Source organism: Ovis canadensis, chromosome 1 (assembly GCF_042477335.2).
Source record: "Ovis canadensis isolate MfBH-ARS-UI-01 breed Bighorn chromosome 1, ARS-UI_OviCan_v2, whole genome shotgun sequence".
Lineage (NCBI taxonomy): Eukaryota > Metazoa > Chordata > Mammalia > Artiodactyla > Bovidae > Ovis > Ovis canadensis.
The window spans coordinates 21,332,358-21,348,516 of NC_091245.1; the positions used below are offsets into that span (position 1 = coordinate 21,332,358).

Sequence of the window (16,159 nt, forward strand, 5' to 3'; positions counted from 1 at the left end):
TCGAAAAAGAGAATTCCAGAAAAACATCTACTTCTGCTTTATTGACTATGCCAAAGCTTTTGACTGTGTGGATCACAACAAACTGGAAAATTCTTCAAGAGATGGGAATATCAGACCACTTGACCTGCCTCCTGAGAAATCTGTATGCAGGTCAAGAAGCAACAGTTAGAACTGGACGTGCAACAACAGACTGGTTCCAAACAGGGGAAGAAGTATGTTGAGGCTGTATACTGTCACCCTGCTTATTTAACTTACATGCAGAGTGTATCATGAGAAATGCTGGACCAGATGAAGCACAAGCTAGGATCAAGATTGCTGGGAGAAATATCAATAACCTCAGATATGTAAATGGCATCACCCTTATGGCAGAAAGCAAAGAAGAACTAAAGAGCCTCTTGATGAAAGTGAAAGAGGAGAGTGAAAAAGTTGGCTTAACACTCAACATTCAGAAAACTAAGATCACAGCCTCTGGTCCCATCACTTCATGGCAAATAGATGGGGAAACTGAAAACAGTGACAGACTTTATTTTGGGGGGCTCAAAAATCACTGCAGATGGTGACTGCAGCCATGAATTTAAAAGACACTTGCTCCTTGGAAGAAAAGTTACGACCAACCTAGACAGCATATTAAAAAGCAGAGACATTACTTTGCCAACAAAGGTCCGTCTAGTCAAAGCTATGGTTTTTCTAGAGTCACGTATGGATGTGAGAGCTGGACTATAAAGAAATCTGAGCACTGAAGAGTTGAAGGTTTTGAACTGTGGTGCTGGAGAAGACTCTTGAGAGTCCCTTGGACTTCAAGGAGATCCAACCAGTCCATCCTAAAGGAAATCAGTCCTGATTGTTCACTGGAAGGATGGATGCTGAAGCTGAAGTTCCAATACTTTGGCCACCTGATGAGAAGAACTGACTCATTGGAAAAGACCCTGATGCTGGGAAAGATTGAAGGCAGGAAGAGAAGGGGACGACAGAGGATGAGATGGTTGGATGGCATCACCAACTCAATGGACGTAAGTTTGAGTAAACTCTGGGAGTTGGTGATGGACAGGTAGGCCTGGTGTGCTGCAGTCCATGGGGTTGCAAAGAATTGGACATGACTGAACAACTGAACTGAACTAATTAAAGTTCTGGCCCTAGACCCTCAAAGAAAACACCAAAAGTCTGACTGTTGTGTGTGTTGGCAGGCAGAGCAGCAAAGGAAATAATATTTGGTGTCACTGCCAAAGCAGCAGCTCCCCAATAAACAATGCGACTATGCCTACCATCAAAACTGTAATCCATCCTACCCCTTCTTCTCTTCTCTGGGTCTTACCTCCTGTCCCTTCCTCTGGTACTTCATATCATATCAACTAGTCCCTCTCACAACATTCACTCTCCCAGTCTAGGGTTCCTTCTCACACAGGTTCTAATTTAACACCACTTTGAAAAAAAATAAAGTTCCTTAACCCTGATTTCTCTTTTCAGCTTCTTAAAAGAATTGTTTATATGGGCTCTCTCTCTTTCCTCATCTCTCATTCATACTCCAACCAACTCTATTCTGGCTTCTGCACTCACCATTCCACAGACACTGCTCTTTCCAAGATCACCAATGATCTCATGGCTGAATTCCGGTGTCTAATCCCAAATCATCACTAAATCCTATCACTTTGCCTCATAATTATATGTAATCCAGATGTAAATATGCCCACATGCAGCCTATTCTCACTCTGTGCCAACTCTAACTCTGAGTATACCATCTCTTCCCATTCTCTGGGAAGAATCTGATTACACCACAGCAAACTAGATTTTATCTAAAATGAAATCTTCCTTTTATAGAAAAAGAAAACATGGAGAAGGTCTACAACATTTAGAAACACTGTAACACAAATGGAGGAGGTCAGTACTTTAAGCTCCCTTTAACACTCATTGTCGCTCCTAAACTTATAATCACTGGATCCCTCTGGATCCCTCCCTCTCTTCTACCTCCCAAAGCTTCAAGCCTCCAAGGCTCTTCTCTGCATGGCCCATCTCAGGTCACGCTCTCAGTTCTCACAGAAATTAGCCCTCTTCTAGCTTTGGCCTTCTGGCTTTTATGATTGCCTCCATCCAGCCCCACTCCCAGTTCCCTAAGCAGGGATTCCACTTCCAGAACCCGGTCTCATACCAGCTGCTCAGCACTCATATTCTGCTGTTAAATATGAGGATATTATTGGGCATGTGTGCAACATGTGGAGTTTTCTCAGTTTTCTGCAGTCATGATAAGAAAGAAATGCAACTCTACACAAGCCAAAGCCATATGCAATGGTGGCTATTTTTTTCTAATCTCCATTCATAGAAGTGTTAACCTTCCCCAAGACTGTAATCCACACTGAGATCTGATTTCAGGCTCTTGACAAAGGTGGAATGCTTTGGTTCATTATCTTGCATAAATTCATTCAACAAAAAATTGAATGGTGGCTCAGTGGTAAAGAATCTGCCTGCCAATGCAAGATACATGAATTTGATCCCTAGGTTGGAAAGATCCCCTGGAGAAAGAAATGGCAACCCACTCTGGAATTCTTACCTAGAAAATCCCATGGACAGAGGAGCCTGGTGGGCTACAGTCCATGGGTTCTCAAAGAGCTAGAAACAACTTAGCGAATAAACAACAACAACTATATGCCAGGCATTATTTGAAGCACTTGGGATACGTAAGTGAACAAATTCGAAAACTTCTGTTCTTCTGGAACCTTACCACTTTATATTCCTAGTCAAAATGAAAATGTTAACATTTGCTTGGTTTTGTACCTTATAGAATATACTCATATATCTTTTGAATCTTTTACTTAATATTTCTGTGAGATTAAACATAGTGTTATACATTGCCCTTTAAATAAATTCACCCACACGATTATAGTAACCCATCACTGCTTTATTTGATGCAGAGGAAAGGGATTAAAATTAAAGCATGCCATTTTGACTAATGCACAATACAGTTAACAAATATGTCAGAGCACCTTGCATTTCTGAAAAATAAGGCCTCACTGCTCCCTCTGTATAGCTAGAGTCAAATATCGTTTCCTACCTAGACTAGGTATTCAATACATATTTTTGGATGGTTGCACTAATCTTTTGTACCTGATTCTCCCTCTCTCCCCATCCCCTCTTACGCATACACACACAGATTACCTTTCTTAAAAATATAAAATGAACTAAACTGGAATTTAGGAGAATTATTTTCTAAAACTGGCTATGTTAGAAACTACTGGTGTCCTATGAGAGAGTCTGTCTATGTTTAAGTTCCCACCCTTTACATGAGGCTACATCGTTAGCATTTCTGAGGCCATGAGGAATTCCTAAGAAGCATTTAATATCAGTAGTTGCCTCTGGGGAATGGGGACTTCCATGCTGTGTGATCTAATTCATAGAATTCAGCAATATTTATGTTTAACATACATACTTATATATAACTTTTGTATGTTTTAAAAATCAAGTTTTAAAGTAATTTCTGAAAACTCTTCTAATAGCTATATATATGTATATGTATGATAATTTCACCATCCCCTAACATTGACCACTTATGTTGATTCAATCTGAAGAAACCTCAGTAACTTTTTCTCCATTCTAAATCAAATACTAGTCTCATCACAGATAATTCACTTAGAAGAGGCAAAGGAACACAGAAAACCTGAAATCTGCAGTGTAAAAAACAGCATACACACACAGTCACACCACAGACACAGCACAAGTATCAGATAGGAAGGGGACAAAAAGGTTATTACAGTCATTCTGAACAACTACTTAGCTAACAGAAGAAAACCTGAAAAAAAATGAAACCAAACACTTCACAAAGAAAAATGGACCATCACAGTAACTCTGACCACTGTAATCCCACACCTTCCCCTAGTCAACACTGTATTGCACACCTAACCTGTAATTCTCACAGGCCAATATCTCCTAGTAAGCTCCTCCAGTCCAGAGGCTCCTGGTGCAGTCTCTGCATTTACACTGCACACCACAGACACTAGCTTAGAAACAAGATCAAGGGCTTTGGGGCTGAGAATCAAGAACATTAATTCTAGGGTCAAAACAAGGCACCATGAAGCACAGTAATACTGGAAGAGCTCACAGCTGACTAACCCTTAACAGTTAACAAACTATTAGACAAAGATATTTTTAAAAAAACTAAGTATTTCACAACTGTAATCGAATTGTCAAAACACAAAGAGAGAATCTTGACAGCAGCAAAAAAGAAGTGACTTGTCATATACAAATGGCCTTCAATAAAAGATAATAGCTAATCTGCCATCCAAAATATTCAGGCCATAAGGCAGCAGGTGGGCAATATTTAAAGCCCTGGGGAAAAAAAAACTGTCAGCCAAGAATTCTGTAACTAGAAGTACTGTCCTTCAAGAATGAAGAAAGAGAAATTATATAAGATAAGCCCAGAAAGACAAAAGTTAAAGGAGTCTGTTATCCCAAGATTTGCCCTACAAGAAATGCTCAAGAGACTCCTTTGGGATGAAATGAAAGGACACTAGACAGTAACTCAAAGCTACATGAATAAATAAAGAACACTGGTAAAAGCAACTGCATAAGCAAATATAGAAGCCAGTAGTTTTGTACTTTTGGTTGCATGCATGCTAAGTAGCTTCGGTCATGCCTGACTCTGCGGACCCTACGACTACAGCCTGCAGGCTCCTCTGTCCATGTTCTATATGTTTTAAAGGACAAATGTATAAAACTATAATTATAAATCTATGCTAATGGGCAGACAATGTATAAAAATGTAATCAGTAGTGATAACAATATAAGGGGAAAGGAATAAAGGAGCATATACAGAGTGTTTAAACCCTACTGAAAACTTTTTCAACACTATGTTGGTACTGGACTTCCCTGGTGGTCCAGTGGTTGGGAGTCCACCTGACAATGCAGGGGACACAGATTTGATCCCTGGTCTGGAAAGATTCCACATGGCGCAAGGCAACTAAGCCTGTGAGCCACAACTGCTAAGTCCACGCACCTAGCATCTGTATTCTGCAACAAGAGATGGTCCTGCTCACCACAGTTAGAGAAAACCCAAGTGCAGCAATAAAGACCCAGCACAGTCAATAAATAATTTAATTTAGTTTAATTTTTAAAAAGAGATACTAAGATAGCTTAAACAACAAAGTGAAACTGAAGTCGCTCAGTCATGTCTGATTCTTTGCCACCCCATGGGCTGTAGTCTACCGTGGCTCCTCTGTCCATGGGATTTTCCAGGCAAGAGTCCTGGAGTGGGCTGCCATTTCCTTCTCCAGGGGATCTTCCCAACCCAGGAGTCGAACCCACATCTCCCACATTGCAGGAAGACGCTTTACCTTCTCAGATACCAAGGAAGCCTAAAACAAGGCCTCACTGTATAACACAGGGAACTAGATTCAATATCTTGAAACAACCTATACTGGAAAAGAATCTGAAAAAGAATTCATACATAAGAATTTATATATGTAAATCAACTATACTTCAATAAATTTTTTTAGTTTAAAAAAGATATCAAGGCAGATAAAGACTATCAAGTGAATTATGGAAAATAATAATATTATAGAAAATCCAAGATAACTATAAGCCTTACTGCCTACTTACTGGCCTAAACAACAAAAATATACTAACCTGGGATGTTCTGGTATATTCTTCATATAGTCTGTCATATTCTTTACTCTTTTCCTGATACTGAGAGTGATACTCCTGCAGTTTTTTACCGACGGCATCAATATTATCTTCTTTTACCAACTGATCCTATATAGGTAAACAAAAGAAATGAAGAATGCCAATATTTCTAAAACATGGGTTTTTCCACAACTATTTATTTTTAAATTGTATTTCTGTTGTAAGTTTAAGCTACTGTATTAGTACCAAGTATGGGAAACCACTAAATCCTTTTGTTAACACTAAGATCAACCTCTTTAGATCACATCAAAATAGGTAATACTTTAAAAAATTTTAATGAAATATAAATAGGAAACACAAACACAAAGATTTTATTTTTTTAATATAAATTTATTTATTTTAATTGGAGGCTAATTACTTTACAATATTGTATTGGTTTTGCCGTACATAGACATGAATCTGCCACGGGTGTACTTATGTTCCCCATCCTGAACCCCCCCTCCCACCTCCCTCCCTGTACCATCCCTCTGAGTCACCCCAGTGCACCAGCCCCGAGCATCCTGTATCATAAAGTTAACAAACACATGCAACAAGATATAAAGGAATAGTAGTCACAAAATAAATTCTAAACATATCTTAAATCTTAAGTGGGAAAATTTAAGCATCTAGCATTTCTTTTTTTTTCCTGATAAACCTGGTAAGTTAGAATCAAATGATTTTGTTAAATGACTTGCTGATTAGCTATTAAGAGCCTGTGTAACCACAGGACTTCCCTGGTGCTCCAGTAGTTGACTTTGTACTTCCACTGCAGGAGTATGGGTTCGATTCATGGTCAGGGAAATAAGATTCCGCATGCCACAGAGCACAGCCAAAAAAAAAAAAAAATCCCAAACTTATGTAATCATACCTACCTGTTGGTATCTGGACACTGGGTACATCAGTTTCACATCAAGTTTGGGATTGTACTGGGCAAGAGATTCATGATGATAGTGGCTAATGAGCTCCACCACAGAATTAAATGTCAGAGGATCAGAAAAGCCATATTTACCATCTCGATGATAAATCTTTATTAGCTTATTATTGCCTCCCTTCCTGTGAACAACAAGACATAACTGTAGATTTTTTTTCCCAAAAAATTCTGTTGAAGTACTCTTTCACTTGGAGATATGATAGCTTGGTGTCGCATTATAAACAAGTTTTACTATGTTAACAAGACTGGAATGGGTGAAAAGGCATATATTATATGCGTAGAAGCATACATATTATTTTTACAATTATTTCTTCTGTCTGTAAAGTCATGGTTACTAAAGGCCAACATACACAACTTTCAGTATCAACAAATTTCACAAAAATAATCACTAAAAAAAACTAAAACAAAAGTAAATTGTATCTTTTGTTTATTTTCTGAACAAATTTTTTAAATGTAAATTCTGTATCAAGAAGAACAGAGACAATCTCTTCAGGATCTAAAGATATGTGGTTGTGCGTCTCTGGAGGGACACAGAAGCAATCTCTATATGAAGAGGGTGATAACCATTTGTCACACATACACCAGCATAACACTCAAGCACTCAATTATGTGTGTGCATCATTGTTAATGCACACACATAATTAAGCTCCTTGAATGATTTATAACTGAGTAATTAATCCAGCACCCTACATTACTTTGTCTTTTAGATTCGCTTATAATACTTGGAAAGACTATTTATTTAGGCCATCACAATATGTAAATGATTCAACTGTCATTCAACTGTTTTACAAAGTATAGCTTTTGAAGAGCTGTTTATATCAGATGCTTGAATAGTTTAGACCACTTTTGTTTACTGAGACATATCCAATGGTCCCTTAAAAGATAATTTATAACCAAAGCTTAAAATGGCCATGTTTTCCAAGTCCCCTAAGGTATAATCTAAAAGCAGAATAGACTGATTCATTATATCATAGCAAAATACTGCACAATTCTCACTCAACTGTTCTTACAGCATACAGACTTAATGGGGGGAAAATATGCTTCTTTATCTCTTTATGCCATGCCATTACACATGATAAATGAAGCACTGGGATTTGTAAAAGGTCAAACACAGTAGGTTTGAATCTGTGGATGATTTAAATTTAATGCTTAGATGGTCAGTTTAGATGGAAGAGAACTATCCTATAAAAGGTTACCTTAGAAGGACCACCTAGTCGTAAGCAGTTTCAATAGGTGTGTATTCCCATGCATATACCCATAGAGGGTATGGATAATGCAAGCTGCTCTTTCTGCTAGAGGAAAACTAGAAGGTACTTATTCATTCAAAAAAACTTTTTGCACATCTATTATATGTCCAGACTGTATGAGGCACAGTGGACACAGTGATAAACAGGCCAGATACAGTCCGTGCTCTCACAGAACTTTCAGTTTAGGAGCAGGTGGAACATATCCCCATTTTTTTAAAGAGGATAAAGAATTTTTCATTAAGATAGAACATAAAAATAAACAACTAGATATATCAACTGGTCTTTTCAGAAAAAAAAAAGGCAGAGCAAAGGAAAGAGATTATTCTGGGGGTGGAGAAATGGCTACTTCATATATGTTGCACAAGGAAAACCACTCTGTTCAGGCAACATTTAGCGGAGTCCTAAATGATGTGAGCAGTCTGGCAGAGCAGATATCTGGGGGAGAAGTTTTCCAGACAGGGAATAGCAAGTACAAAGCCCTGAGGTAGAAGCAAGCTGGGCATGTTCCAGGAACAGCAATGAAGTCAGCAATGCTGGAGCTAAAAAAAGCAAACAGGAGTGTAGTAGGAGACAAAGTAAAAGGAACCTGGATCATATAATCGCCTGTAGATCACTGCAATGGCTTTTGCTTTTGCTGACTAAGATGGGGAACACAAGAAAGTCTGAGCAGAATGATATCATCTATTTTGTGTTTTACAAGGCTCATTCTAGCTGCTAAGTTGATAAGACCATTCAAAGTGGGCAGGGGTAGAAGTAGAAAGATCAGCTGGGAGACTTGTAAAATAATCTAGGCAAGACATGATGGCATCTTGGACAATGGTAGTAGCTGTGGAGATACTGAGAAATGGTGGGATTCTGAATACATGCTGAGGAGGATGCGCTGTGGCCTAGATATAGGCATGAAAGGAGACAAAAGTAAAGATGATCTCATGGTTTTTATCTTAAGCAGTCAGAATGGAATTGTCATTTATCAGAAAGAAGAAGGATATATATAAAAGGAACATGTTTAAAGAGGAAAAAAGCATTTTAACTTTAGATTTGTTAACATTTGAAATGCCCAGTGAATATCCAAGAGCAGAGGATCCTGCAGCCTACGTAAAGAATCTAAAGTTCAGGAGCAAGTTCTGGGCCAGATGTATAAAATCAGGAGTTGTCAGCCTATAGATGTTATTTGAAGATGAACATAGCTGAATAAGAGAAAAGGTCCGAGGTCTAAGTCCTGGGGTACACCAATGTTTAGTGGTCAGGGAGATGAGAAAGGAAACCAAGATAGAGCAATTAATGAAGTAAAAGGAGAATTACTGAGCAATTACTGAAGTAAATAGTATCTTAAAAACCTGTTTTTTAAAAAAACATTTTTTCAAAGAGTATATGATCAACTGGGTAAATGATTTGGGGGTTTGGCAAAGTAGAGATCACTAAGGGGTCTTGACAAAATGGCTTCAATAGAATGGTAAGCATGGAAGACCAATCAGAATGGATTAAAGAGAATGAAAGAAGAGGAAGAAGAAATGCCTACAGACAACTGTCTTGAGGAACACTGCTGTAAATGGAAGCAGAGAAATAGGGAAACAGCTGAAAAGAGTCAAAGGAATTTTCTTTATTTATTATTCTTAAGTGAGAGATTGTAAAGCATATAATTTATATACTTATGCGAATGGCTCAGTAGAGACAAAAACTGTTGATCCAAAAGAAGAACAAGGTAATTCCTAGGGTGATTACTTGAGAAGGTTAGAGGGATGGGATGGGATCTCAACCACAATGGGATCCTGGACAAGGAAATGAACAGTCTCACTGGAACAGGAGAAAGGCAGAGTATTCACATTCATGTTGATGGCTGTAGCAACAGGAGCATGATGGAATTGGATCTCTTCTAACTGCTTCCATATCCTCAGAGAAACAGGAAGCAACTTCTTTAGTTAAAAGAGGGTTTAACTAAAGAAGATGTGGGTTGTTGATCTGAAGAGAAAAAAAGAACATGTGAAATTATCATCTAGGAAAAGTAAGAGAGCAAACGGATCGTGAAAATGTAAATTCAGCTGGGCAGTACTAAATGCCCATTTAAGATTGTTAGTCACAAGCCAACTCATTGGAAAAGACCCTGATGCTGGGAAAGACTGAAGACAAAAGGAGAAGAGGGCAGCAGAGGATGAGATGGTTACACAGCATCACCAACTCAATGGATATGAATTTTCGCAAACTCTGGGAGACAGCGGAGGACAGACGAGACTGGCATTCATAGGGTGGTAAAGAGTTGGACCCCTGGAGTAGGAAATGGCAACCCACTCCAGTATTCTTGCCTGGAAAATTCCATGGACAGAGGAGCCTGGTGGGCTGCAGTCCATAGGGTCGCAAAGAGTTGGACATGACTGAGCACACACACACTCAATAAAGAGTTGGACAGGACTTAGTGGCTGCACAACAGTCTGCATGATGTATTTTTCTCCACATTCAGCTGCCTGGGTATAGGCAAAAAACAGATGGAGAGTTGAATTTAAGAAGTGTTGGAATACATCAATATTTAGATGACTACTATAAGGGAGAGAGGCACAAGTCTGGAGCAAGGATATACTCAACAAGGTTATTTTAATATTAGACTGTTAACTTTAAAGAGAGAAGGAAGTAAAGACATGAAGGAACTGAGGAATAGTGGGTTTTTAATTATGTCTCTCCCATGCTGTACCCTTCTTAACAGAAGAACATAGCTACTCCTTCTTACATCCTAGCACCTGGTCCAATGCCGGCATATATCAGATTCCTAAAGATTTGTTAACTATCCAGATTTTCTACTATAAATACCATTTGTTGATTTTTTTAAATGGTAACTGAATTGAAAAAGCTGTACTTCCTCTCGCCTATCATCAGCAGTCTGATCTCATGCTCTTTTCTCTCATTTGAGGGTCACCAGTGACTTTTTACCAAGTTCGGACTCTGCTCTCCCGCTCTGTCCCAGGCTCAGATTCTTTGCAGTGACTGAAATTTCCACGTTCCCTTTCCTTCCTCTACTCCCACTTCCTTCTCAGTCTTCCATGCTTCTCTGGCTTCTGTGGCTTGCTCTTTTCTCTCAACCTCTTAATCGCTCTTTCTCATCCTGCTGCTACACAGTTTATTCCCTAAAAAAAATTTGCCGTCAATCCTCTACCCTTTTTTTTCTATATAAACTCTTTCCTTAAAATTCTAATTATTCTATGTAGATATGTACCTGAATCTTTTTCTGGCCCTATATTCTCCCCTAAGCATTAAACCTAAATTTCTAGCTGTACTCTAGATAAATTTTTACCTGGAAGTTCTGAAGCTAAAAATCAACTGCTCCTGACTCTCCTATTTCTATAAATGGCACATTCATTCTAAGCCCAGCAGGCTCAAACCACAGTCACTTTTAACTCCTCCTTAACCTCATACCTTTTCTATTATCAAATCCCTTTAGCTCTCAGCTCAACATTGCCTCTTAGTTTGATTCTCAACTCCTTTCCTAGAGCCACAATCCTAGGTAATCGTGTATTCAATCTTTTGATCACGTCACTGCCCTGCTTAAAACCTTTTATTTTTTTTGCACTTAGAAATAAAGTTCAAATTCCTTACCATGGCTCATTAGGCTCTTTGCATCTGGCTCTTTCCCACTTTCAACTTCATCTCCTACTACTCTGATTCACACTGAAAGCCAGGAACATCGGTGTCTGCATTTATTGGATTCACAAGATCTTTCCAAAATCAGTGTCTTTGCATTTTCTGTTCCCTCTCCTTGGAACACTTTTCTGGCCAGCTCTTTCTAATACTTCAGTTTTCAGAGGTCATATCCTCAGACAGGCTCTCCTCAAAACTGTTATGTATACATTATGTATTTCCTACATAGCCCTTCATATACTGTGAAATTACTTCTTTTTATTTTTTTTTAATTGAACTATAGCCGATTTACAATACTGTGTTAGTTTCAGGTGTACAACAAAGTGACTTGGTATTTCTTTTCTTTTTTGGCTGTGTCACATGGCTTGCAGCATCTTATTTCCCAACCCCACAGTGAATGCTAGAGTCCTAACCACTGGACCACCAGGGAACTATTTCATTTTTTTAAAATGTGTTTCTTTTGTCTCCCTCTCCCTGACTATTACCAACCCCCAAATATAAACACTATAGACAAGAAACCATTTTTGGCTTGTCCAGTGTTTTCTTTTCCTGGAACACTGTGGGCACTTAACAATATTAAATGATTAAAGAATAAACCTAATTCTAGAACATCATTCCCTCTCAATTCATAACAGCCATCTAACTCCATCCTTTGTTTTTTCTATTCAAACACAGTCTAACTGTAAAACAGCTCCATTGAAAAATGAAACGGTTCCCCCTGCCTCCATACAATATTCAACACAAATTCCTAAGTTTAGAATTCAAGGCCCTCTTCAACATGACCCTTTCCAACTTTCTAACCCTTGCCACTTTTCCCTCTTCAAATGTTACTCTCTAGCCAAATGGAATTGCATCTCACAGAACAGAACTCTACAGTTTCTCACCTCCATATCTTTGTTTCTGTTGCTACCTAATCCTGCAACCTCTCTCCAACTTTCTGCATATCCAAACCTGTTAGGAGGTTAACTATGAAATATCAAGCAAGAAAATGGTGGCTTCGATTTGGATAGTAGACAAGTGTGAAGAGATTATGGATATAGATTTGGAGGTAGAGTTGGCAGGGCTTGTTTAATGACAGATTGGATGTGAGGAAAAAAAAGATTTTGTGACTCGAGTAGCACAAAATAGTGGTAGTAATGGAGATGGTGGTTCTGCTTCTGAAAAAAAAGGGACACTAGAAGAGAAACAGTTTGGGTAGGGGGAGCCACATTAGAAATCAAGAATTCTGCTTTGACTATATTAAAGTTAGTATGTGCTCTAGCTATCTGAGTGGCAACTGGATATATGCATCTGGAGTCCAGAAGGTCAGAGCTAGAAGATAAGGGTTATGAATCATCACTATGAAGATGTACTTTAAAGCCATGGGACAGGACAAGCTCACCTTGGGAGAATGAATACTCACTCTTGGGAGAAGAGAATGAAGCCCAGTTCTGAGCCCTGGAATAATTTCAAATGAGTTAGGAAGAACATTAGGAGAGTGTGATCTCAGAACAGCCAAGACAATAAACTGTTTCTAAGAAGACATGTCTATGACTAATGCTGCTAAGAGGTCAGAAAGGTAAGAAGAGAGAAGTGGCCGTTGGTCCAGCAGTCTGTGAACAGCAGTAGAGACAGAAGCCTGACTGGAATGGGAAAAATTATGTTGAATGAATCACTGCAGAACACGGATTATTCCTCAGCACAGCTGAAGTCCTAGCTTCATTAACTTCTTAATTTCTTTACCAGAAGCTGATACATAGTAATCCCAAATTCATAGAATAAAATGTGGGATTATTTTTCCTAAAGATGCTAGGCTGGAAAGGCGGCAAAAAGACAAATAAGTCTGAGTTTGAACCTGTCCTCTGACACTTACGAGCTAAGTGTCTTTAGGACAAGTTTCTTAACCAAGTTAAGCTTCAGTTGCTTCATCTATAAAATGGAAATATTAATAGTATTAAAAATACCTACCTCATAAGGTTGTTTTGATATAGATACTGCATGTAAAATGCTTAGTACAAGGAAGTTGTTATTGTTGCCATTATTCTTTAGACAGTCCCTTTTTAAAAAACAAAACAGAATGCAAGACTTTATTGTCCTTGTTGCTGTTTAGTCGCTAAGTGGTTTCCAACTCTTTTGTGACCCCAGGGACTGTAGCCTGCTAGCCTGCTCTGTCCATGGGATTTCCCAGGCAAGAATACTGGAGTGGGTTGCTATTTCCTTCTCCAGGGGGTTTTCCCAGCCTAGGGGTCAAATCCACATCTCCTGTATGGGCAGGCAGTTTCTTTTATTGTTCTTAGGCTATGTTAAATGTTAAAACTAAATGTAGAAATATCTAATACAGTTTCCCTAATCTATTTAATTATATGTGCCATCTTTGTAAATATAAAGACTGATACATCCACCTTATGAGATTCTAATATGTCCACACGGAGGGCATGAAAATTGTCTTATCCTCTACCCATCCTCATCAACCTAAATTAGGTTGAGTTTTACTCTCTGAAGTCTAGATTGAGGAAAACAATAGAGTTATTGGAGGGGTGGATTCCCAGCATATCATCAATAACTTTAGGCTGTGCCCATGACTTCTACTTCACTCAAGGTCAACAGTATACATCTTACTTCATCATATTTAGGGATTTTAAAGCTTTTTGTTTTACTGCTACATAAAAATAAAAATTGTTGCCTTTTTAGTATTAAATATTTAAATGTGTAGGAAAAAGATAGTTAGCCAAACAACTAAAATTATGTATCTAAATTAAATAAAAACATGAAAAAATTTGTATATAAAGATTTAAATAAAATGCAGGCATCTTTGTATACCAGAAATAAATCATGCTAGTAGAACACTAGACAAACTGCTAAAAAATACTCACCGCAAGGTCAAAGTGTAATCTCCCTGCATTTTGGTTGAGGCATCTCTGACCAAGAAGGTACCATCTGGCATGTCCCGTAATTTGTCATTTACCTCCTCCCTGAAGAAAGGAATTATAGGAAAAAAAAAATTTTTAAGTGTTGGTTGTTTTCTTCACATATTATCACTAAGACTAATTGGGAGGTGGGGTCTAAGATTATAGAATCATGGGGCTGTCAGAGGTCATTTAGTTCCTCCTCCAGATATGCTTTTGTTTTGATTTTCAGTGTTATGCAATCCCAGGATGAGTATTTGATTTTTAAACTCTTCCAGGTTCCAACTGTCTGTAGGGAATACCTGTTTCCATTAAGCCTTTAGGGCTTCCTTAGGCAGGTATGAACTTGTAGAGTGTCAGAAAAAAACAGCAGCTGTTTAGAAAGATTAAGTTTAACCAACAGTGGCAGCTGGGTCAGATCAGAGTGGGGATAATTTACTCAGTTCACAATCTTTCAATAATACTCTCCAATCTGAATTTATACTGACAAAAAATTTCTTCTGCAGAGATGGTTTAGGACTTTAAGAAACAACACTAGAAGACTCAAAGAAAATGCCAGGACATCAAAGAACCTTGAGTTACAGAACCACATGGTCTTAAAATATAAATTAAGAAAGTGAAGTCGCTCAGTTGCATCCAACTCTTTGCGACCCCATGGACTGCAGCCCACCAGGCTCCTCTGTCCATGGGATTCTCCAGGCAAGAATACTGGAGTGGGTTGCCATTTCCTTCTCCAGGGGATCTTCCTGACCCAGGGATCAAACCTGGGTTTCCCACACTGCAGGCAGACGCTTTAACCTCTGAGCCACCAGGGAAGTATGTAAATATAGTAGATCCTTTTTTTGTATGTTGCTAAAATTTAAATTTTATGTTTAATATCAAATATATTAAGTCTTTTTTTAAAAATTAGATACAGAATTACTGTATGACCCAGAAATTCCACTTCTGGGTATATGCCCAAAGAACTGAAAGCAGAATCTTGAACATTTATACATCAATGTTCATAGCAGCATTATTCACAATAGCCAAAAGCTAGAAATAACCCAAGTGTTCATCAAAGCCAAATGTCCATAAGAATGAATAAATTAAAATGTTGTAGGTATATATAATAGAATATTATTCAGCCTTAAAAAGGAAATTCTGACACATGCTACAACATGGATTAATCTTGAAGACATTGTGCTAAGTAAAACAAGTCAAACACAAATAACAAATGTTATATGATTCCACTTATATGAGGTACCCAGAAAAGTCAAATTCACAGAAAGAGAAGGCAGGTGCTGGGGAAAATAGAAGGAAAAGTGAGTTAGTGTTTAATGAGTACAGAGCTTCATTGTGGGAAGATGACACTTGCAGAGATGGAGGGTGGCGATGGATGAACAATAATGTGAATGTACTTGATGCCACTGAGCTGTACATCTTTAGATGATTAAAATGATACAGAATAAAAAACAAATGAGTGCTACTTTGGTAATGGGAAAGAACAGACAAGAGAAAGAGAAGGACAAGCATATTGAGGAATGCAGAAGCAATTTGAAATCTGATTTGGCAAAAGTGGATATAACTTTTTAAAAACAAGAAAATACAATGTTGGAATTTAAAAAATATATATGTATTTATCTATAAAATATAGATGTATCTTTTTTTTTTCTCTACATTCTGAGATTTCCAAAACCACATTTTACCCAAAAAGCAAATCTGTCCTAGAGTCCTGTTTCTCAAAAGGAGGTGAAGAGACATAAAAATCAACTGGGGAGGTTATAAATGCAGATTCCTGAACCCTACTCCATTGATTTTTATGTGTGCAAACGCTGAGGAACCATTAC

General features: G+C 38.1%; 1 protein-coding gene across 4 annotated transcripts in view; it reads right to left on the bottom strand.

Moving 5' to 3' along the window:
- PIK3R3 (phosphoinositide-3-kinase regulatory subunit 3) overlaps positions 1-16,159 on the bottom strand; it is a 106,763-nt gene that overhangs the window by 25,606 nt on the left and 64,998 nt on the right. For all 4 annotated transcript variants that reach the window (XM_069589787.1, XM_069589778.1, XM_069589771.1 and 1 more), the window contains 3 exons: positions 14,301-14,399; positions 6,519-6,699; positions 5,611-5,736 (listed from right to left, as the gene is read on the bottom strand). In XM_069589787.1, coding sequence (XP_069445888.1) covers positions 5,611-5,736; positions 6,519-6,699; positions 14,301-14,399 — 406 coding nt within the window. The remainder of the gene's footprint in view (positions 1-5,610; positions 5,737-6,518; positions 6,700-14,300; positions 14,400-16,159) is intronic.